The sequence below is a fragment of the Podarcis filfolensis genome (genome assembly GCF_964270895.1).
Source record: "Podarcis filfolensis genome assembly, chromosome: 15".
NCBI lineage: Eukaryota > Metazoa > Chordata > Lepidosauria > Squamata > Lacertidae > Podarcis > Podarcis filfolensis.
The window spans coordinates 13,880,807-13,903,948 of NC_139618.1; the positions used below are offsets into that span (position 1 = coordinate 13,880,807).

The following is a 23,142-nucleotide window of genomic DNA, read 5'->3' on the forward strand; positions in this document are numbered from 1 at the left end:
GAGAGAGAGAACAAAGGAACACAGGAAGCTTCCCTATCCAAAGTCAGACCATTGCTCCATCTAGGTCAGTATATTGTCTGCAGTTCAGTATAGCCTCTACACTGACCAGCAGTGGCTCCTCAGTTTCGGACAGGAATCTTCCTAGCTGGAGATGCTGGTGGGGATTGAACCTGGGACCTTGTGCATGCAAGGCAGACACTCTACCACTGAGCTATAGTCCTTCCCCAAGAAAGAGAAAGAGATGTCTTTCAATCCTTGCCACCATTTAACTGAATATGCCAGGGCTTACACCCCACAACAACATATGAGGTAGGTTAGGCTGAGAGGCAGCTACTGGCCCAAGGGGCACCTAGTGAGCTTCAAGTGAGGATTTGAACCCTGATCTCCCAGGTCCTAGTCTGACACTCTAATACAGGGACCAGAAAACCTTTTCAGCAGGGGCCCGGTCCACTGTCCCTCACACCTTGTGTGGGGCTGGACTATATTTTGAAAAAAATAAAAATGAACAAATTCCTATGCCCCACAAATGACCCAGAGCTGCATTTTAAATAAAAGCACACATTCTGCTCTTATAAAAACACGCTGATTCCAGGACCGTCCGTGGGCCGGATTTAGAAGGTGATTGGGCCAGATCCGGCCCCCGGGCCTTAGTTTGCCTACCCATGCTCTAACAGCTACTTCACACTGAGAATTAGAATCCAGTCTTGCTACCTGGCATAATTATTTTTCAACAAGTGCAGCCAGAGATTGAACTGTTTCTGTGTGCAAAGCATGAGTGTGCTGGATCCGAACTGGGGTCCTTGTCACTGAGCCACAGCCCCCTAGAAGCAATCACTCATCAGCATTCCCTATACAGAGTTGCCCTTATCAACTGTTGCTTCTTACTGGTACTTGTCCTCGTCCCCCCCTCCCCCCCAGCCCTGTTCCCAGGATGGGTCTTGTATCATGCATATCACCTTGAGCCCTTTTCTTCTTCATTTCTGTGTCTTGGGCAACCTGCTGAGCACTTGAATTCCTAGAGTGGGAGAGGTGGTTGTGGGTAGTGTTAACTGCTTCTGATGCCAGGCAAACCCAGTTGCATCTGTGTTAAAAATCCTGGGTCGCACAGCGTATTTCTGCTGGGCATATTAGACTCCGACATGGCAAGTGAAAATAAGAGAGTATTCCTGTATGCAACATCGGAAGCGAGAATCTTAATTGCAAAAAAATTGGAAAAAAGAGATGGTACCAACAAAAAAGAGTGGCAAGATAAATTAGGTATTTGATTACCTTGAATTGGCCAAAATGATGGATACAATTAGGGGACAATCTAAACAAGCATTCCAAAAAGAATGGGGAAAATATAGAGATTATCTAAAAAAGCAGTGTCCTAAAATCAATACCTGGACTTGCTTTGAGTAATTTTTGCAAAACAAAATATGGTGTAAACATATAAAATATAGAGAAAAGTAGGAAAAAGGAAATGAGAAAGAAACAGTTTACCAAATATGAAATTAGACCTGCGTGAGGACGAAGGAAGTCAATTAGAAAAGAATAAGAATTGAAATATGGATAGACGCTTATTATTTGTTTTGTATCTATTTGTATTTTTTTTTAATTTAACAAAATTGATGAACTTGATCCAATGATATCAGCTATTCAAGACCTTATAGCCATTTACATCTCCAGCGCCCCCTGGCGCCCCCTTGCTCCTTAGCACCCCCCCAGGAGATGGTACTGCCAAGGGCGTAGCCAAGGGGAGGCAGCTGCCTCCCCTAGGTCAAATAAAACAATAGAAATACTTAACCAACTGACCAATCACGCTGGTTCTGAACTCCGACAAAAGTCCTGCCCCCCTCAACCAAGCCCTGCCTCCATAACAAAAATCCTGGCTATGCCCATGAGTACTGCCCATTTTTGGAACCACTGATCTATTCCTTGGACTTTGGCCCTCGCCCAGCAAGCTTTTCTCACGATGGCCAGCGATGTCTCTGGGAAGCCTGCAAGGAAGAGCAGTGTGCAACAGCACTTGCAGTTCATAGCAATTTGATATTCAGAGGGATGCTGTCTCCTACCTTCACTTCTGGCTTTTACCCTCTCTGATGGAGTCCCACCCCCCCTACTTCAGGGAAGGTGGGAGATGGTCTGAAGAAAAGGTCTCCCACATGTCTGGCTTATCTGGAGTTTCCAGGGATTGAATTTGGGTCCTTTTGCCTGCAAAGCCAGGGACGCTCTGTTCCTGAGCTATGCCCCTATTTCTGTGCAAAGCCGTTCGGCTGTCACTGTATTGCAGAAGATGCACCTCAGCAGGTTTCTAGCTTTGAGAACGAGGAGCGCCTGAAACCCCAAGAGCGGTTGATAAAGTCGACTCTTCTTAATTTGTAGGGTGGGTGTGGTGACCAAAATGATGCTTGGCTGCAGAGAGGCTTTTCATGAGAGCTTGTTTCGGTAGATAAGAAAGCAGCGGGTGGGTGGCTGTGCATTCGTGCCTGGAGGGTTTCTTGCCTGTGTTCCAGCTGTTCCCAGTTGTGGAATATTCTGAAAGGAGCCCTCTATGACCACTCAAGCCAACGGGACTGTTTATCTTAAGGCAAAAGGCACAAACTGTCTGCAGACAGTTTGCCAGTGATTTGACGTTTTGAATTGTCGTGGCTTTCAAAACTGACCAGTGCTGAGGTTTTGTGGGAAGTGAGGGTGGCCTAGGGTTGTTTGCAAAATGCTTGGATCCCATCACCACTTTTCATGCTGGATAAACATGGGTGTGCCAGTGGGACTGTTTTGCAGTTTAGCAAGTCTGAGGTGTGCAAGTGAGTTTTTTAATGGGTGTACCCAGTATGGAGCACATGATGAAAAATGTTTCCTTTTGGCATCTGGAGGCTGAAAGATTAATGCTGTCAGTTGTGAGGAGATCCTGTTTGTTTCTAATTTGTTTTAAAGTTGTTGTTGGTGGTTTTTTTTACTGCCCTGGCCAAATCCAATAACTATAATGTGTATTATACATTGGAGAGCCTTAGTGTATCAGGCAGATGGACCCCCTAGTTCATCAACGTGCTTTTTGTGATTGCCCACCAGACACTTCTGGGAAGCCTGCCATTAAAGCATGAAGGTAACCCTCATCTGTATATCCTCAGAGTCCGATAGTGAGATCGACTGCCTCTGAATTTGAAGGCTCCTTTCCTGGGTCCTTGTGCTTAATAGCTGCTGATAGGCATGTGTCCTGCAAATTATCTAATTAATCCTAGCTGGATCAGACCAAAGGCCGATCTCAGCTTTGCTCAACCTAGTGCCTTCTTAACCCAATTGCCTTCTAAATCCAGCCCGCGACGGTCCGGGAATCAGTGTGTTTTTACATGAGTAGAATGTGCCCTTTTATTTAAATGCATCTCTGTGGGGCATAGGAATTCGTTCATTTTTTCCTTCAAAATATAGTCTGTCCCCCCACAAGTTTGAGGGACAGTGGACCGGCCCCCTGCTGAAAAAGTTTGCTGACCCTTGCTTTGGAGCCTGAAATTCCAAAGGGCTCAGCTTCCACAGTTGGAGGCAGCAGTTTTTCTGAATCCAGTTGTTGGAAGCCACAGGAGGGAAGAGGGCTCTTGTGCTTGGATCCTGCTTGTGGATTTCCCATTGGGCCATCTGGTTGGTCTCTGTGAGAACAGGTTGCTGGACTAGATGGGTCATTGGCCTGATCCAGGAGGCTCTTTTTAGGTTCTTATGTGCTACTCCTACTATACTGCTGTTAGTGGCTGCCAACCAGGGGAAAATAAAAAATCGTTGGGGAGAAATCTGCATGGAGTGGGGAGCTGAGGGTTCAGCATTCTCCTCCCTGCTGCCCCTGCCTTGATAGGCAGTTGGGGGCTCCCTAGTTTTGACAGGCTACTTCTGCTTCTGCGTCTAGCTTGGCCTTTAGCATTGCACGCTGCATGTTCTTTAAAATTATTTTTTAAATAAACAAGTGCACAGGTTGCAGCTCATAAAATCTACAACAAAGGATCGTTGTGCTTTGTAATCTTAGTTTATAATTTTTTTATTATGCTTTGGAAACTTGTTTCATGGTTTTCCTTAATTTTTATGTATGCTTGCTCTTCACTTAGATTTTCTTACAGGAAGTATTCTTTCTATCTATCTATCTATCTATCTATCTATCTATCTATCTATCTCTGTTATATATGGTCTAGCCTGGATGAACACCTCTTTTCATTGGAAAGAGGTTGGTGTGTGGGAATTAGCAGACCTGAGTCTCAACCATTTGTATAAAATAAGCAGTGAAGCATAATATTCTTCCCCACCCCGAATGCTCCCTTTTATGGCCGTCCGTCCTTCTGTTCTCCTGGGTTGTTTCATGCCCACTTGCGTAAACCGGGACCTTTGTCTCAGGACAATATGTTCTGGTTGGCAAAGAATTCTCATAAAGTGTCTGCTTTGGTGGAAGAAAGCATACAAGGAGCAGATGCAGGCATTTATGTATGCGGATAATAAGCAGATCTGCATTTATGGGAACAGTAAGCATGGTGTTCTACAGAGTTGATCTGTGCTGAGTTGTGCTCCATTTAACTTGCAATCTCCTCCTCTGGCTTGCTTGCGCTTGCCGAAGAACTTAAGAGCTTGCTGCATCAGGCCAATGGCCCACCCAGTCCAGTACCCTGTTCTCACAGTGGCCAGCCAGATGCCTGTGGGAAACCTCTCACGAATGCATCCTCAACAGTCTTCCGCATACAAACCTCGCTCTCCAGCATTCCCACCAACCACACAGATAATGCAACTAACCCCCAACCAGCAATTAGTTGCAAAAAAATTCCGGCCCAGATCGGTGCCACCCCACTCCAGCACTGACCCTGTGGGGTTGCTCAGTAGTGTTGTAAACAAAAATTGCCCTTTCCCCTTATGGGGTATCCAAGAGCCCATATAGAGTCCTTACGTAGGTTCCTTATTGGTAGGAGAAAATAACCAGAGGCCAACATATTGAGAAGCAAAGCAGCTAGTAAGCTTGATCTTTATTGATCTGTTGCAACAGGGTGCTCCCCTCACCCGCAGGAGAGGAGGAGGAACCCAGAACAATGGCGCGCAAGGTCTTATAAAGACTTTTGAAATTGCCACCCTGTAGATCAAGACCACCCCCAGAAACATACATACATCACAGAAGTGGTATAACCTAAGACCACCCTCCAGATACATCATACCTACATCACAGAAAAGGCAGTCTTAAAACAGAAATTTGAATGTTGTTTTTCTCCTGTCGTTTATCTCCTGTCTGGCAGGTTACTTGACTGGATTGCCTGGGGAGCCTGGCCATTCTTTTGTAGTGATAAATACTTAGTTCCTGGACCAGATCACAGGATCACACCCTATTCATATCTTAAATGTGCCCTTAAGACAGGATTTGTGAGGAAAGAGACAATGGGGAGGTTTCCCACTTTGACCTTGCAGAGAAAACATTTACTCAGTTTAGGAATCAAAATGGTTCCAGGTTGGTCTTCCTGTGCTGGTCTATGTACGTGCTTGGTTGGTACACTTATGAACATTACCATATATCTAAGACCTCAAAATTCCTATCACAGTAGCAACAGATATCCTATTCCTCCCCTCTTCCCCTCTCTGCCTTCCCACCACCTGTGTAGGTGTCACATAGGGAAAGGGATGCAGGATTTCCACAGCACAAAATATCTGGCTAGTGCTGTCCTACCTCACAGAGTTGTTGGTTCGCTGTGCCTTTGGACACTGCTTAAGATATCGTAACCCTGACATTGTCAGTGGCGCCTGACATTAAGGAGCAGGTTTTCCTCTGTGTTTGGATACGACTGGGCACTATTTTGAATTAAGACAGTGAACTTTCAAAACAGCTTTGTGTTCAAGCGCTGATTTCGGAGCTGCACTGAGCTTTTGGCTTCTTAGAATGTTTAAGGAGAGCTTGCTGGATCAGGCCAGTGGCCCATCTAGCCCAGCATCTTGCTCTCACAGTGGCCAAGCAAATGAGGATTTGAACACAAGAGCTGTCTCCCCTCCTGTGGCTTCTAGCAACAGAAGCATTGCTGCCTCCAGCTGTGGAGGCAAAGCATAGCCATTGTGGCGAGTAGCCTTTGATAGCCCTCTGCGCCATGCGCTTGCCTGATCCTTGCTCTTTTATGAACCTTTCTCGACTCTACAATAACCTTTTTGAGGTGAGGTGACCAGACCTGCACACAGAATTCCCAAGGCATCCCAGGTGTGAGTCTGGTTTTGTGTATAGAAAAAGTACTTGTATCGGCCAGCCTGCGAAAGGACTGTGCCGGATGGGAATATTTTTAAGCGGCAGAGTGATTCACATTCTAAAAAAATAGAAGTTTCGTTTTATTTGGAGGATGTGTTGAAAGGGGCTTTCCCGTGGGGTGTGTGTGTGAGAATTAAGGAGGTGTCTTACAGCAATTTGTCGGCTTCCTCTGACCTGGTTAAGAGATACCTTGTTAATTTGTAACTCACACTGTCCCTGCGATGCTGAGTCACTCTAATTCCAGCGGGGAAAACCTGCTTGTGGTCAAACGCCATGTGGATACAGCAAATGCTCATGAACAGTGCGAGGACAGCAAAGCAGTCTTGGGTCTAGGCAGACGCAGTAGATGAGGAAGCAGCAATGCCAAACAATGTTTATCTCTTTGCTGGTGATATAATTCTGCTGGTGAATGCTAACTAGTGTTGTAAATAAAAATTTGCCCTTTTCCCTTATGGGGTATCCAAGAGCCCATATAGAGTCCTTACACAGGTTCCCTATTGGTAGGAGAAGATAACAGAGGCCAACCAGAGAATATCGAGAAGCAAAGCAGCTAGTAAGCTTGATCTTTATTGATCTGTTGCAACAGGGTGCTCCCCTCACCCACAGGAGAGAGGAGGAACCCAGAACAATGTCGCGCAAGGCCTTATAAAGACTTTTGAAATTGCCACCCTGTAGATCAAGACCACCCCTAGAAACATCATACATACATCACAGAAGGGGTGTAACCTAAGACCACCCCCCAGATACATCATACCTACATCACAGAAAAGGCAGTCTTAAAACAGAAATTTGAATGTTGTTTTTCTCCTGTCGTCCTTTATCTCCTGTCTGGCAGGTTACTTGACTGGATTGCCTGGGGAGCCTGGCCATTCTTTTGTAGTGATAAATACTTAGTTCCTGGGCCCGGTCACGGGCTCACACCCTATTCATATCTTAAATGTGCCCTTAAGACAGGAATTGTGATGAAAGAGACAATGGGGAGGTTTCCCACTTTGACCTTGTAGAGAAAACATTTACTCAGTTTAGGAATCAAAATGGTTCCAGTTTGGTCTTCCTGTGCTGGTCTATGTATGTGCTTGATTGCTACACTTATGAATATTTAACATATATCTAAGACCTCAAAATTCCTATCACACTAGCAGCAACATGGGTTCTATTCATTTATCTGCACTTTTTCTTCCTGACCTTGCCTCAACAGCACTTCCAATGGTGCAAAAGCTGCCCAGAAAAAAATGCTTTATGCATTTAAAGGGTAGTAGGTCATGCAGGCTGAGCAGGGGAGCAAAAGGCTGTTCTCAGAGAACTGGGGAGGGAGACCTCAGCAGAGTAGTCTAGGCCAACCTTTCCCAACCAGGTGCTCTCCAGGTGTTTTGGACTACAACTCCCATCAATCCCAGCCAGCTTGGCCTGGGTTCTCAGCATCGTCTGTCCATCTGATGGGAGTTGTGCTAGATTGGAGAAGGCTGGTCCAGGCTGTGGATAGGTTTATTTCTGAACTCCTTAAGCCTGGGTCTCTGGGTCTTGTTACCGTTTTTCGCCCAAATTCTTAGCTTCCTGTGCTGTGCTGGGTGAGTCATCTGACCTTTTGTATATTTGGTCTTCCCCGACAAAAAAAGAAAAGAAAAAACTATTTCCTTGCTGTAACTTTCACTACTGACTCAATGCTTTGAGAACTGGACCACTGTGGAACATTATCCCTTTAAAAAAAGCAAAAAAACCCCCCTAACTTTGAAAGAAGAATTTCTCTAAATAACCCTGCCAGGATTTTTCCAAGTTTCAGGAAATTAATATTAGGTTGGGAGAGTGTGGCTGTCTGCTGGCAGAAAACAAACTTGGTACAAGGTACAAAATACACACACTACTTCTTCTTTGGCGATCACTCGTAGCAGAGTAAGATTGTCTTCCATGAACGTGGTCTAAGCAGTGAGCCTGTAAGTGACTGTGGAGGCCAATTTTGGATCCACACATCCTTCCACAGTGGGGACATAGGTTTCCGGGCGGAAGTTGATCATAGTGAGGGTTTACCAAACATCCCTTCCTCTTCGTTTCTCCCTTTCGTCCTGAGTTGAGCATCTTCAAAGTCCATGACATTGTGCTGCACCAACAAGCACAAAACAACCCCTCTGCAGCACCACAAATCCAACTCAATGGTGTAACCTTGGAAAGTGTCAATCACTTCTACGTGGGCATCCAGTGTTGGTGCATAAGCGCTTAGAATAGTAGCCTGTTGGTTTTTGGTGAGTTTTATGTGAAGGGTTGAAAGTTGCTCATTAATGTTGGTAGGGACGTCTAACAAGAGCTCCGCAAGATCGTTTTTGATAGCGAAGCCTACTCCCATGTATTCAATGTTCTTGTTAAAAAAAAAACTTTTCCAGTAGAACGTGTAGCCTCCTTTTTCTTCCTTCAGTTGTCCCTCTCCTGCTTTCTTGAAGTGCTGCAATATCAATGTTAAAACGTCACAGCTCTCTTGCAATGATGGTAATTCTGCGTTTGGGACGCTCATTATCTGTGTTATCCAACAAAGTCCGTATGTTCCATGTTCCAAAGTTCAATTGTATTTTACGACTGCTGGATAGTGACCCCAGTGGGTGCGGTAATTCAGTTAGGGCAGGCATAGGCAAACTCTGCCCTCCAGCTGTTTTGGGACTACAATTCCCATCATCCCTGACCACTGGTCCTGTTAACTAGGGGTGATGGGAGTTGTAGTCCCAAAACATCTGGAGGGCCGAGTTTGCCTATGCCTGAGTTAGGGGAAAAGGGAGGCAGAGTGTGTTTAGGGCACCTTTTCTAGCCCCTCCCCCTTTCCAGGGGTTCATGACTAGGGGCTTCCATATTTCACGTTCCTGCCCCTGTTACTATTTGCCGATTGCCACGGGACTTTTGGGTTTTGGAAGAGGCCGGTGTGTGAATTTGTTTTATGTGTGTAGATCAGTGCACACTGACCCAACACAGAATCTTTGCAGTAAGGCTCTTATTTTGGTGGCATGGGTATCACGATGACTGGTAGATTCTTATCTGCTGCAGCCTTCACCCGTGTTGTAACATGCCACTTGTTATCTTCTTCCTGTTCTGCCGTTGAGGACTTCTTGGATCATTCATGGTTAGCTCCTCCCCTTTGACCTTACCGCCTTGGATCACCCTGCTGGGAGTACGAGACTCCCGATGGCTTCGGTCACAAGGGTCATGGTCACAAGGGTCATAGGACTGTGCAAGCCCACTCACCCCGACAAGGTGATGATCCAGCGAGTGAGGCAAAACACACACACACACACACACACACACACACACACACGTTGCTAGGTTTTAATTTCTGCTGTCTTCTAAAGTGGTTAATGTTAATGTTTGTATGCCACCTTTGAGGCACAGAAGACACCCCAAGGCAGCTCATAAGCAATGCAAATACAACACAGCATAATTAGACTAAATCTTAAAATACATCCCTTTTCCTGCTGAAAAAGCAACAGATTATTCCCCTGAGAAATTCTCTCCCTCATTCTTGGTGTCTTTTTTCTTTTTCATCTCTCCAGTGGCAATTTAAGAATTTTGGGACAGCCCTTTAATTATATGTATTGTCATTAAATGCTTTGTTTACACTAGCTTCTGCCCAGCCTAGGTGCCCTCCAGATATTTTGGGGATACAGTTCCCATTGTCCCCAGTCAGCATCACTCAGTGATGCTGAATCTGCTGGGATCATGGCTGTGATGGATGGAGGTGACCGGAGATGTACCCCCCAAACATCTGGAAGGCGCATAGGTTGGCATAGGTTGGCAAAGGCCTTTATAGCAGCTTAGAATAATAGAATTGTAGAGTTGGAAGGGACCCTAAGGGGCATTTAGTCTAACTCCCTGCAATGCAGGAGTCGTGGTTAAATAATCCCTGACAGATCGCCACCCAAACTCTGTTCAAAAAACTCCAGTGTATGAGAGCCTACCACCTTCCAAGGGAGTCAGTTCCACTGTCAAACAGCTATAACCATCAGAAAGTTCTTCCTAATGTTTAGTCAGAATCTCCTTCCTTGTCATTTGAAGCTATGAGCTTGGTTCCTACCCTCTGGCGCAGCAGAAAACAAGCCTGCTCCACACCCTGGAACATCCTAGTGTCAATTGTGAGCACCCCTGACACTGACCAGTTTTGCAATTCTGAACATCTGCCCACCAATTGTGTGTATAGTATAGCTGCTGAAGCTCCCCACTTCTTTGAGTCCTCCTAGTGGGATTTACTGAGCTCTGTTAACTTTGGTTCAGCCATCAGTTCGGAAGTAACCGTCACTTTTTTTGGCAGTGGCACCTGCCAGACCTGTCATCGTGTCTTGCCAGCTTATCCCTCATTAGCAAACGGTTTTGGGCAGCTTCCCAAGCGCTTGATGTTTCCTATTGGAATTGTTGCTGGAGGAATGGCAGTGTCTGAGGGGGGCGGGCAGGCTTCTCTGTGGCTGGCGGGAGTTTCCTTGCTTTTCCTGAGCCCGAATGAAAGAGGGACTTCTCCAAATCATTCCCCAAACGACCCGTTGGAGCACCTTTTCTTCTTCTGATTTTGTTAGCTTTACTAGCAATCCAAAAGTGCAATGTCAGGGAATTACGTCATACCATATACAAAGCAAGCAAGCAATAAATCATAAGAGCAATAAATGGGGACACACAAATATGACTTGAGGCATCCATATTTCCTGAGCTGTGTGGCTGGTGAATGTGGAACATCTACGTAAGTCTGAACCATAGGAAATAAAATCCCACCAGATGACATAATAGCATCCTCCATTCCTTTTCTGCAGTGGCTCCCTATCTGCGGAATGCTCTCCCCAGGGAGTTTCGCCTGGCGCCTTCGTTATACACCTTTAAGCGCCAGGCAATAACGTTCCTCTTTAACCAGGCCTTTGGTTGATTTGATTGATACCCTATGCCCTTTTAAAATGTGGGGGGCGGGGCGCGGTGGCTCTTTGATTGTTGTTGTTTTTATTTTGATTATGTATTTTCTGGTTTTATATAGGGTGGTATATTATTATTATTATATCCCCTTGGAACATGCAGTTTCAGTGTGACTTTTTTTATGCAACAGCCGAAGTCCCATGAGTTCTTAAACTGCAAAGGCAAATGTAGATTTTTCAAGGGTTATTTAAACCCAACTGCAGCTAACATCCACATCAAAAGCTCTTAGTATATTCAGCTATGACACTGGAGTACAAGTGGTACCTTGGGTTACAAACACCTCGGGTTACAGACTCCGCTAACTTGGAAGTAGTACCTTAGGTTAAGAACTTTACCTCAGGATGAGAACAGAAATCACACGGCGGCAGCGGGAGGCCCCATTAGCTAAAGTGGTACCTCAGGTTAAGAACGGTTTCAGGTTAAGAATGGACCTCCGGAATGAATTCAGTTTGTAAGCAGAGGTACCACTTTACTTAAGAAGATAAGAAGAATCAGGCCAATAGCCGATGGTCTATCTAGGCCAGCATCTTGTTCACACAGTAGCCAACTAGATTCCCAGGGGAAACCCACAAGCAGAACCTAAGCGCAAGAACACTGTCCAGCAACTGGTATTCAGAAGTATTACCGCCCCTTGGCTGTGGAGGCCAAGCATAACCATTATGGCTAGTAGCCATTGATAGCCCTCTCCTACATGAGTTTGTCCTCAAGCCATCCGTGTTGGTGAGACAGAGTTCTGCCATCTAATCATGTGCCCTGTGAATGAGTGCTTTCTTTCAAAGGAAAGTGCATGCTGCCATAGAAGGAACACTTTAAAAAGTGTTCTGCTATTGCAGAACAGATGTCAGCTGGGAGATGCTGCTGTTTCTCTTTGGACAAATCCTGACAAAAAACAAATCAAGATTCCTCGCATGTAGAAAATTAGCATGTTGGAGGCAAGGGGTTTCCCCGGCATGCTCTGCACGTGTGTTTCTATCCTTCTGTGCAGTGAAGTAACCTTCTGTCTCATAAGCCTTCTTCCGCCTTGCAATCTGAACTGGTCCCATCCAGAAACGGGCTCACCTCTCCTGCTTTTGTGAGAGCAAGGGCATTCTTATCTCCCTGCAAAGCAAAAAACGATTGGCTGCTCTCAGAAATGTGCATTGTACTGCCCTCCTTCCTACTCCCCGGGCTTTTTTTGTTTGAAGAAACCAGCTTTCTTAACTCAGTTGACTGATCTTGGCTTTCGTTTCCCACCCACCCCCTCTCCAGTTCTAACCATTTATCATGTGGGCGACATGCTGCAACTGGTTTTGCCTGAACGGGCAGCCCGAGGACATCCAGCACCGCCCGCAGCAGGGGACCCGCGCGCAAGCCTACGCCAACGCCGGCTACAGCTCCTTCCCTTCGCCCACCGGCCCTGAGCAGGGCTGCAAAGGCTGCGGGGCCCGTTTCAGCAGCGCCTCCCTTAAGGTGAGTGGGGTGTCATGCTCCACATTGGGAGCCCACGGGGGGAACCTGCTCTAGTTATCTTACTGTGTTTCATGGGAATTGTGTCGGGGTTTTGCATATTAAGCGGTATATAAATATTATTTGTGATGAGGACGGGCGACCACGTCGGCTTACAATGCTGCGCTTAGAGGGCAGAGTGGACTTAGGTGCGCAATGAGCTGGAACACAACCCCCTTGCGTATGGGGAGTTGCCTGTATATATAATTTTTTGTGATTGATTGCCTTTTTTGTAATTGTAAGTTTTTTTTTAAAAAAAAGTTTTGTATTGCATATTTTATGCAATGGGACCTTAGTGGTGGGAAAGTAATTATTTTTATTATTAATAATAATATTGATGAGAAGTTGAATGGACACTTAGAGAGAGAGAGAGAGAGCGCTCACACACACATCTACTTCCAACAGAGCTTAACTTGTGAATCTTGGGTTATTAGGTTGTTGTTTTTATTTTTATATGTACTTTATGGTTTTGTATTCTGATATTTATCCTGTGAACTACCCTGACCCCTACAGGTATAGGGCTGTATATAAATTCGATTAACAACAACAGCAACAGCTTAGTGTGACAAGCTGAGGTGGTGGCCCCTGCCTGCTGAGACGGCTTTTTAAAAGGTTGGATGCAGGAGGGATTGGACAAATTCAGGAAAGAGGTTTAGCCCCACTAGGAAAGTGGAGCCTCCACATTTAAGGGCACTGTACCTCTGAATACTGGAGAGCAGCAGCAGGGGCCTGCCAGTGGACTTCAATGAAAGTCACCAGCTGGCTAGTCTAGAAAACTGGGGTTCTAGAAGGATCCCAACAGGTGGCTCTCATAGGCATAATTTTCTTCGAAGTCACTGTGGGGCTGATTCAGGGTCAGCCCAGGGCTGGCTGCAGCCATTTGCATACCAGGTTAGGGGAGGCTGTTTTAAAACAGCAGGTTCAAGAGCCCCCTTATTCTCTCCTGTCCCCGAACTTGTTCCAAACTTGCACATTTTGTTCCAAACGTGCACATTTGTGTCGCACAGAAATGCCTGCGGTGGAAGCGTATGTTTCTCTGCACAGTCTGGTTTTTCCTTGTATTGCAGGCTTAGGTTCTGGCACGCTTGAGTCACCCTGGGGGCGGGTACGGAGGAGGAAAGGCATTTTCTCACTCGGAGAAGTCCATTTAAATGAGGAGGGGTTTTCTTCTCCTGGGAAGTCTTCCGTTCGGGTGGCAGGAGGCCAACCTTTCAGAGTCTCGGAAAGCATCTGACTTCCTGCACGTTCTTGGATGGAAAAATGGCAAGGGAAAGGGAGGCGGATGTGGAGCCTTTCTATGGAATGTGTGTGCACTTGTGTGCTTGTGTACACACGCACAACTCCTTTACACAGAGAGCTTCCCAACCATCCTGGGTTAGTTTCCAACAGCTCACCAGGGTTAACCCTTGGTTTGCCTAACTGCCACCATAGCAACGCCCCCCTTGCTCCCCAAAGACCTTGCCATGCTTTTGTGATATTTTTCTTGGCCCCCAATAAATATTGCCCGACTTTTGACTCTGGACTTATTTCCCTGAAAGTTAATTGCTTGAACTTTTATAAACACACTGGCCACACCTTCCAATATAGGACCTTTTTTCTTATATCTTACTATTTCTTCTTTTTAATGGCATTTAGTTTAATTTTAATCCTCTGCTTAGTCCTAGGAGAGAAGAGCAGAATACTCAGTTCCCCCCACTCCCGCCCCAGCTTTTACTTTTTGAATAACCCTGCGAGGTAGATCTGGCTGAGTCTGTGATGTCGTAGGAAAATATACATGGTTCCTCCACCCTCATTTCATTCCCACAAAAACCCTGTGAGGTAGACCAGGCTGAGAGGCGGTGACTGCCCTGGTCCCCTTGTGAGCTACGGCTCCTCCCCTACATGTAAACTCTTCCTGGGTTGGGGTACTAGACGCAGAGCTGAGTTGGGACAGACAGGACTTCTGGAATGTGGGAAGTCTGAGGAGGTTGATCAGGTGAATTTCACTGCTGGGCTGGGATTTGAATCCAAGGCTAAAATGCCAGCTACCACAAATGCTACCCCAGCACAACACAAGGGACTGCTGGCTTTCTCCTAAGAAATGAGAGCCTGCTTGGAAGCTCTCTGGAACTGCTGTGGTGGCTGAGTGTCCCAAGATCCTCACCATTCCAGTTTTGCTTCTACTGAACACTTTTTAAGTCAGCCAGATTGGTTTGTTTACAGCCAAAGGTCACCGCAGAACAAGATTCCATTCAGACTCAAGGCAAGGGAGCAGCATTCTGCATCATGCATGCAAGCATTCATTTTGCTGCTGTCAGTAAATGGAGGGAGCATCATATGATCATGGAGAGCAGGATGCTCACTGAGCTTCTCAGCAGTTTATATTGAATTACCTCCATGACAGGAGGGGCACCTGTAATTTCTCCTCTCCCCACCCTCTCCACTGTAAAAAATGTGATTAAAAAAAAAAACAACGGCTAAAAATTTTGGGCAGTGCCTTATACTGAGTCAGACATACCATCACATATGTGTAAGGTTAGCATTTAAGTACAGACTCCTGGATCAGGCCAGTGGTCCATCTAGTCTAGCATCCTGCTCTTGCAGGGGCCAACCAGATGCCTGTGGGAAACCCTCAAGCAGGACCCCAGCACAAGAGCAGCCCTCTCCCCTTCTTGGCTTTCCATCCAGCCGTGGAGGCTGAGCAATAGCCATCGTTGCTAGTAGTTACTGATAACCCTCTCCTCCATGAATGTGTCTAATCCTCTCTTAAAACCACCCAAGTTGGTGGCCATCACTGCCTCATGTGGGAGGGAGTTCCACAGTTTAACTCTGCGCTGCGTGAAGAAGGAATTTGTGTTACGAGTCCTGAATCTTCTAGTATTCAGCCTTGTAGGATATCCAACAGTTCTAGTGTTATGAAAGGAGGAGGAAAACTTTTCTCTTCCCACTTTCTCCATGCCATGCATAATTTTATAAACTTGACTATCACGTCACACTTCCCTCCCCTCTAAACTAAGAAGTCCTAAACGTTGCGATCATTCCTCATAGGAGAGTTGCTCCAACTCCTTGATCATTTTGGTACTTGATCATTTGCTACTGAGCACTTTAGCAAAGGGCTTTCTCTATCCGTTGTATTGATCCTAAGCAGAAGCAGGCATTAAGTACCGTTGCAACAATGGCTTATGTTGAGATTTTTATGCTATGAGTGAAGATTCTTTCCTTGAATTCCGAATCCTAAGCAGTCTCGAATCTGGGATAGCAAAACACCATTCTTTTCCCTACCTTGGCTGGGCTACCAACTCTTTTTATTTAAATCCATCAGCAACTTCTAATTTTCTTGGTTAACAAGCCATTAATTTCCTTATGTGTATTAAACTATCGTAAAATATACACAGGTACAACAAAGATATGAAATACCTTGAAAACCAAACCAGTACAAAACAATCATATGAACGGTTGGCTCAGCTTGATTTATCGGTGACTTGTTATCCAGGATCCTACAGTGCCAGAAGCTCTTGTTTCTTTTTTTGAGACCCAGCTCAAAATACAGGGGTCTGTCTTATCTCAGAGGCTCCCAAACATTTTTGAGCCACTGTCCCACCCCGGTTCAACAAACACATCTCCAGTGCCCCCTTACCCTATAAAATGCATTATTCTGATTCTCTGATATTCTGTAAGGAAGATAAGAGCACGATAACATTCAAAACAGTGCCAGTTAATTGCACATTTATTAAAAATGCAATTACAACTGTTTAGTTTAATTAATTCAACAGAACTGATGAGCTTGGTCCAGTGATACCCGTCCAATGAGTCATTTAACTCCACCTCTCCCCCAGGGGGTACCACTGACCACTTTGGGAAGCACTTGCCTGTGTCTTCCTCTGCCCCAGCTGCCTCCGCCTGACATTCCTCTCTTCCCTTTTCCGGACAGCACACCTGCCTGGACTGCAAAAAGAACTTCTGCCTGGCCTGCTCGCACCAGCCGGAGAGCGGCCCCTGCCTCTGCCACCTCTGCGAGCGGTTCCGGGCCACAGCCTTCCAGCGGGAGGAGCTGATCAAAATGAAGGTGAAAGACCTGCGGGACTACCTGGAGCTGCGGGAGATCTCCACCGAAATGTGCCGCGAGAAGGACGAGCTGGTGTGTCTGATCATCGGCCAGCAGCCCGCTGTGGGTCCCCAGGGAGACAGGACTGCCCGGGTTCCTCCGGTGACAATCGTCTCCCCTGTCCAGGAGCAAGAGGCCCCTGCACCTACCTCACCGGACTGCCCTCCTGAGTGGGTCACGACAGACCCTGCCTTGCAGACTGAGGAGCAGCCACAGGTACTGCCCGGCCGAGTGTTAATCTCCTGTCGAAACACCTGTGTGGTCATTTGCCCTCACTCTTGGGCGGCTTCGTAAGGTTCTTGGCTTGCTTTTCAAGGGTTCATAGCTGCATACGTAGACTTTATTTATCAGTCTTGGCATTTCTATATTGCCCAGCCTACCATGTCCTATGTGTGCCCCAGTGCTAAGGTGGGCAGGGCTGGACTTTGGTCTTTCCAATTTCAGCGGTGCCCTGTGTGAGGCCAAGATTTGGCGCTTCTTGCCTTCTGTTCTGCTCAATTCACAACTACGTCATAGTTGTGACACGCTGCAGTGACCCCAAGACTCTGTGCCCAGTGCAGTGGAAGCATTTGCGCTTCCCTAAATCCACCTCTGAGCTTGGTGTAAAACCAGCCTGAAAGCATTGCAAAGCACCGTCAGCGCTGTAAAAATAATGTGAAAACTCCAGAAAAGGCCTGAAAGAATATAGGAACATAGGAAGCTGCTTTTTTGTTCCGTCTAGCTTAGAAGTGGCTACAAATGTCTGGAAGCGGCTCTTTGGGGCTTCAGACAGTCCATGCTCTACCTGAAGATGCCTGAATTTGAACCCAGCACCTTCTGCATGCAAAGCAGATGCTCTTGCACTGCACTATGGCCCTTTCCAAGATATAGGTCCTGAGAAAATCCTGATGTAGGTGGTAAGTGAGCCTTTCTGATGAGAGCCTTGTGTAACTGGGGTGCCGCTACCAACAAAGCCCCCTCCCTAGTTTTGAGTTGAATGCCGTGGGTGCCTTCCCTTCTGCCTCTTCTCCCCCCCACATGCATTAATAAAGAGATAGGGTGTTCACCCACCCACCTTTACTTTTTGAAGTGTTCCAGGTAAAAATGAACTCCAGTAGAATTAACCTGACCCTTGGAAAACCCATAGAGCTGAAAGAGGAAGTGGGAAAGAGTGGCACTCTCCCCCGCTTCCTCTGACAGCTCTGTGTCTTTTTCAAGGGAGGAAAAGGAAACCAGCCTCATCACCGAGGGGTCAGTGAGCATGGGCAGACAGAGGAGGGCTCTTAAGAGCACCACTAAGCCCTTGGGTGACCACTGATCTTTACCAACCTCATGCAGCTCCCTGGCAGCCTCTCACCGTTCTGCTGCGTGCTGCCTTGGCTCAACGCTTTAGCCCACAGGCTAGCCGGAGGAGACCATAGAGCCCTTTTTGCCCACCCACCCCTCCACAAGACATGGGTTGGGCAGCACCCAGAGATTGGAGTGCCCTTGGCCCTGCAGCGCTGTGTCACAAAGAGCCAGGCTGCCTTGCATTCTCCATGATGTCAGCCCCGCGTCACAATGGAAGGCAGCAGGGCAGAGCCAGGCTTTCCCAGCATGGGCTCCTGGTGCCTCTCTGCAGCTCAATCATGACTGACCCGGGCCTTGGGAACACCACCCTAGGGTTTCCCTACTCAAGCCTAGGCGGTCTTAACGGGGCTTAGTCAACATTAAGGTAAAGGGGCCCAGCAGACGTCGTTTCCCAACCGGGAGCAATTTCAGCATCCAGCTTGGGTGTGTTTGGGATCGCCTGAGTTTCCTCTTGGTTCCCCCCACCCCATTATTTTTGTTTTTCTTTATTTGCAAGATATATATATTGTAAAGAGTGATTCATGCGCAGGTGATATTTTTGTTCTTACAAATCAGCACCGCACAGAAGCACCACATGCCTATTTATTTGCATTTCATGTCATAGAATCATATAGTTGGAAGGGACCTTTAGGGTCATCTAGTCCAGCCCCTGCAATGCAGGAACATGCAGCTGTCAAACCTGCAACCTTGGTGTTGTCAGCACCATGCTCTGACCGACTGAGATACCCAGTGACTGAAATCCAGTGATTTCAGTTTTTATACAAAGGTATCATTCCACAAGCTGCCATGTGTTCTCAGAAGCCTATAACCGTGTTCCATTGATGCTGCATATGCAATAAAATTATGCCAGGCTGATGGAAAAGTAGTGATTTTCTTGCCTGTTTGACTCACTTGGACAGGAGTTGTCAGTTTGGCCATTGATATTAAGCCCCAGAGTTGTGAGAGCCAGATTGCAAACAGGTCTGCATTTAGTGTCTTCCTCTTGTGATTCCTTGTGCATCCTTCTAGAGTTCAAGAAGGACCAAGGAGAGTTTCTGTTTATTATTAATTGATTGCTTATACAGTATAATTAAACTTACTATCACCCAGAGTCTCTAAGTGACTGATGTTAAAGAAAAATAGATGCACATATGTAATAATATAGGAGAAATATAGGGAAAATATAGGGAAAAGAGGGGAGGGGGTCATATAATACATTACCATTTCATATAATAATATACAACTTATGGAAAAACAACATAGCAACAATAGCAAGTGCATTGGTAGTGGTAGTGGTATTAATACTACTACTACTACCTACCATATGCAAATGGTAAAGAAAGAAATGCTTCCACCAAAACCTCAACCTCCTCCCTAGTCCAGAAACTCTTCACATTGAACCAAGAATTTTTCTTCCTCATTGTCCCTCCCTCCGCACCCCATCCCACCTTGCATCAGGCCAGCAGCAGTAAATCAGCTTTGGGTGGGTCCAGGGTCCTCCAGGGATGGTCCAGCATCTTTTCTAGACTCTTCTGTCTCTCCATGGTGGGTTTTCTAGGGCGTTCAGTCTTTCAGCAGCATCTGTTTTCCTCCTAGGCAAATGGGCATGTCTTACCGAGCCAGGGCGACATGGCGGAAGTCGAGAATGCAGTGGAAGCACTGACCGAGGAGGAGACGCAGGTAGGCGAGGGCCAATGATGCAGCCAGAACGGGGAGGCTGTGTGGGGGTGGGCCAGGGGTTGTAATGAGTGCTCTAGATACTGAAAAAGATTATGGGGATCCTTGGTGGTATATTGGATGGATTTCAAGGTAGGTTCAAGCCCCCCTTTTACCCGTAAAATCATTTACGTGTGGCCCTATGGAATCTTCGTCCACTTACCTCTGCTTCTGCAGCCCCACAGCTTGAATTTCACAGTGTGATGTCCCCTCGCTGGTGGACCGGTCTCTGTCCTCTGCTACCCACCAGCTGATTGTATGGAGCTTGAAACCTGTTTCGTGTTCCTCTGGTTCCGAAATGCCAAGGGGTGTGTACACTCACACACATTCAAGGAAGGCAAAAAAGCCAATGCGGTTTTGAAATTGGTGGCTAAAATCTGTGCAGTTCTGAAAGGTTCAGTCTGCCCTCTGGGTCTGCCCCTCAGTCTCAGGAACCATCATGCAAAATTGGATGCCGATAGCGTAAAAGGTGTCTGAATGCCCAGCAAACAGGCAAACAACTTTCCGAAATACATAGTAGATCTGTTTGTATGAGAGATGTGTATATTTCTATCTGTGCGGTATATTATTTATGCCATACGTCTTCGCCAATATTGGCTCCAAAAGTGAGCCACAGCCAATCATGATAGAATATTAGGGGATTTTGTGCTGTGTGTAAGATGTCAGGATAGGAATTTGTTCAGTCCACATTTTTAAACAAACTGACCTAGTTTGCAACTGCCAGGCAAATACAGATCGGAAATATGATAGCCCTTTGGGTTTTGTGCTTCTCCAAATTTTGTGATTCCAGTTCTTGGCCCAGAAAAATGTACTGCAAAGCATGCAAATGCATTAGGATAAAAATATTATTTAGAAATGCATTGAATTTGTATTTGAATATGGTTTTTCTTTTCTTTTAAAAAATCAAAAATTAATGAAGAAATGGGATGGGCTGGAGTTACACTTAGAGGAAGTCAAGGAGGAGAGATGACTGAAGCTTGCTGCTGTAGCCCCTCTCTCTCCCTGCCCTCTAGTTTCCATCTCTTCTTGCCACAGCCCAGTCTACCCCAGCCTGGTGCCCTGTGCAAGTTTTGGAGGATGCCTCCCACTATCCCTGAGTATTGGCCATGCTAGCTGGGGCTGATGGAACTTACAGTCCAAAATATCTGGAAGGCAGTCGGTTTGAGAAGTCTTTCGGTTTCTACCACCCGTGTGTTTTTATTAAAGCTAAACACATTTGTGCCACTATCTTCACCCTGATGCACCCTGATAAATATTGCCCTCACTCATGGGTCCAGGTTAGAAAGGCACTGCAGGCAAAGAAATCTGGTTTCTGGCACCGGGTGCTCAGATATCCTTACACCCTCATGTGCTTGGTGAAACATTTATGTGTGTGATTTCCACGTAGCAGAGCAGTGACTGCACCTGAAGACCTGTCTTGTAAAGTCTGTGCCTTCATGCCTAAACCCTGGCATGTGTTGGAGAGACAGCTGATTTTGGCTGGCTAGCAGATAGAGAGGACCCCCCCCCCTTTTTTGCTGCAGCAGAGCCAAGCTGAAGCCTTGCAGCCTTCCCCACAAACCACTTTGTATTTCAGTCCACCGACTCTGAGGATAACCTAGTTCCGGGACGGAGGGCGTCCCTCTCTGACCTGACAAGTGTGAGAGACATTGATGCCCTCTCTGTAAGGCAGCTGAAGGAGATCCTCGCTCGGAACTTTGTCAACTACAAGGGCTGTTGTGAGAAATGGGAGCTGATGGAGAGAGTGACCCGCCTGTACAAAGAGAAGGACCTTCAGCAGCTGGGTAAGGATTCTTTTTTTTTGGGGGGGGAAATACACACCCACACCGTATTTTTCAGTGTATAACACGCCCCTGTGTATAAGAGGCCCCCTATTTTTGGGGACTCAAAATTAAGAAAATGGGGGAGATTGCTCCTGTGTATAAGACCACCCCCCCTTTTAACATTATTTTTAGTAAAAAAGTCCTAGTCTTATACAAGGAAAAGTACGGTATATATCAAGGTCTGCAAACTTTTTCATCAGGGGGCCGTCCACTGTCCCTCAGACCTTGTCTGGACTATATATATATATATATATTTTGGGGGGGGGGGGAATGAACAAATTCCTATGCCCCACAAATAACCCAGAGATGCATTTAAAACAAAAGCACACATTCTACTCATGTAAAAACATGCTGATTTCCGGACCGTCTACGGGCCGGATTTAGGAGGAGATTGGGCCGGATCTGGCCCCCAGGCCTTAGTTTGCGTACCCATGGTATATGTATTTCATATGCACATATCTTTGTATATCTGTGGGAATGAGAGGGCATTTTTAGTTTAGAGAAAAGTTAAGTAAGAGGCAGCATCCCACAAGTTTGTGAAATGCTGCGCAGCATGGAGAAAGTGGATAAAGGTTTTTCCTCCCTCTCCCTGCACTTCACATCCCATGAAGTTGAATGTTGGGAGATTTAGGATAAAGGAAATTCCCTCTTCATGCAGCACATGGTTACCGTATTTTTTGCTCTATAAGACTCACTTTTTCCCTCCTAAAAAGTAAGGGGAAATGTGTGTGCGTCTCATGGAGCGAATGCAGGCTGCGCAGCTATCCCAGAAGCCAGAACAGCAAGAGGGATCGCTGCTTTCACTGTGCAGCGATCCCTCTTGCTGTACAGGCTTCTGAGATTCAGAAATTTTTTTTTCTTGTTTTCCTCCTCCAAGAACTAGGTGCGTCTTGTGGTCTGGGGCGTCTTATAGAGTGAAAAATACGGTAATCTATGGAAGTCACACCCTTAGGAAGAGCCAAGTTGAACGGCTTTCAAAGATTAGACAAATTCGTGAAAGAGAAAGCTAACGATGGCCACCAGCCATGAGGGTTCTGCTCTGCCTCCACATTTGAGGCAGCAATGTTTCTGAATACCAGTTGCTGGAAACCAAAGGAAAGGAGGGGGCTCTTGCACTTGGGTCCCCTAACAAGCATCTGGTTGGCCATGGTGAGAACTGGATTCTGGACTAGATGAGCCATGGGCCTGATGCAGCCGCAGGGTCTCATGAAATTGGCATAAAAAGTGGAAGAGCCTCTGGCCCACCATAGGATCTCCCATTCCCAGAGCTTTGTTCCTTTTTCTCCTAAGTAATTTTTCCAGTCCCCACTCCCTTCTTCCCAGAAGGCAGGAGCAAGGGAACGGCACATCTTGTTTATTTATATTGAGCACTGTTGCAATAGGATTTCATCAAACTTCTCCTTTTTCTGTTTTCAGTTTCTGATACGGATGATCAAGCTGGTAAGCAGCCCTTGTTTCTCCTTTCAAAATAGTTGCTCAGTGGGAAGGGCAGGCATTTATTTTGCGCAGGGGGTTGGGGCTTTGTCTCTCTCATTTATGGACAGCAAGCAATCATATATGAATGTGTATACACCTTG

The 23,142-nt window shown here is 46.3% G+C and overlaps 1 protein-coding gene and 1 long non-coding RNA gene across 4 annotated transcripts in view; one reads left to right on the plus strand and one right to left on the minus strand.

Moving 5' to 3' along the window:
• Positions 1 to 21,312, minus strand: part of LOC310750291 — a 39,942-nt gene extending 18,630 nt beyond the window's left edge. Inside the window, exon 1 of the long non-coding RNA XR_014542043.1 lies at positions 20,776 to 21,312. This is a non-coding gene — a long non-coding RNA (uncharacterized lncRNA). The remainder of the gene's footprint in view (positions 1 to 20,775) is intronic.
• RFFL (ring finger and FYVE like domain containing E3 ubiquitin protein ligase) overlaps positions 1 to 23,142 on the plus strand; it is a 36,609-nt gene that overhangs the window by 8,553 nt on the left and 4,914 nt on the right. For all 3 annotated transcript variants that reach the window (XM_083588129.1, XM_083588130.1, XM_083588131.1), the window contains 5 exons: positions 12,398 to 12,598; positions 16,545 to 16,934; positions 19,623 to 19,706; positions 21,319 to 21,526; positions 22,982 to 23,005. In XM_083588129.1, coding sequence (XP_083444255.1) covers positions 12,413 to 12,598; positions 16,545 to 16,934; positions 19,623 to 19,706; positions 21,319 to 21,526; positions 22,982 to 23,005 — 892 coding nt within the window. In that variant the 5' untranslated portion in view covers positions 12,398 to 12,412. The remainder of the gene's footprint in view (positions 1 to 12,397; positions 12,599 to 16,544; positions 16,935 to 19,622; positions 19,707 to 21,318; positions 21,527 to 22,981; positions 23,006 to 23,142) is intronic.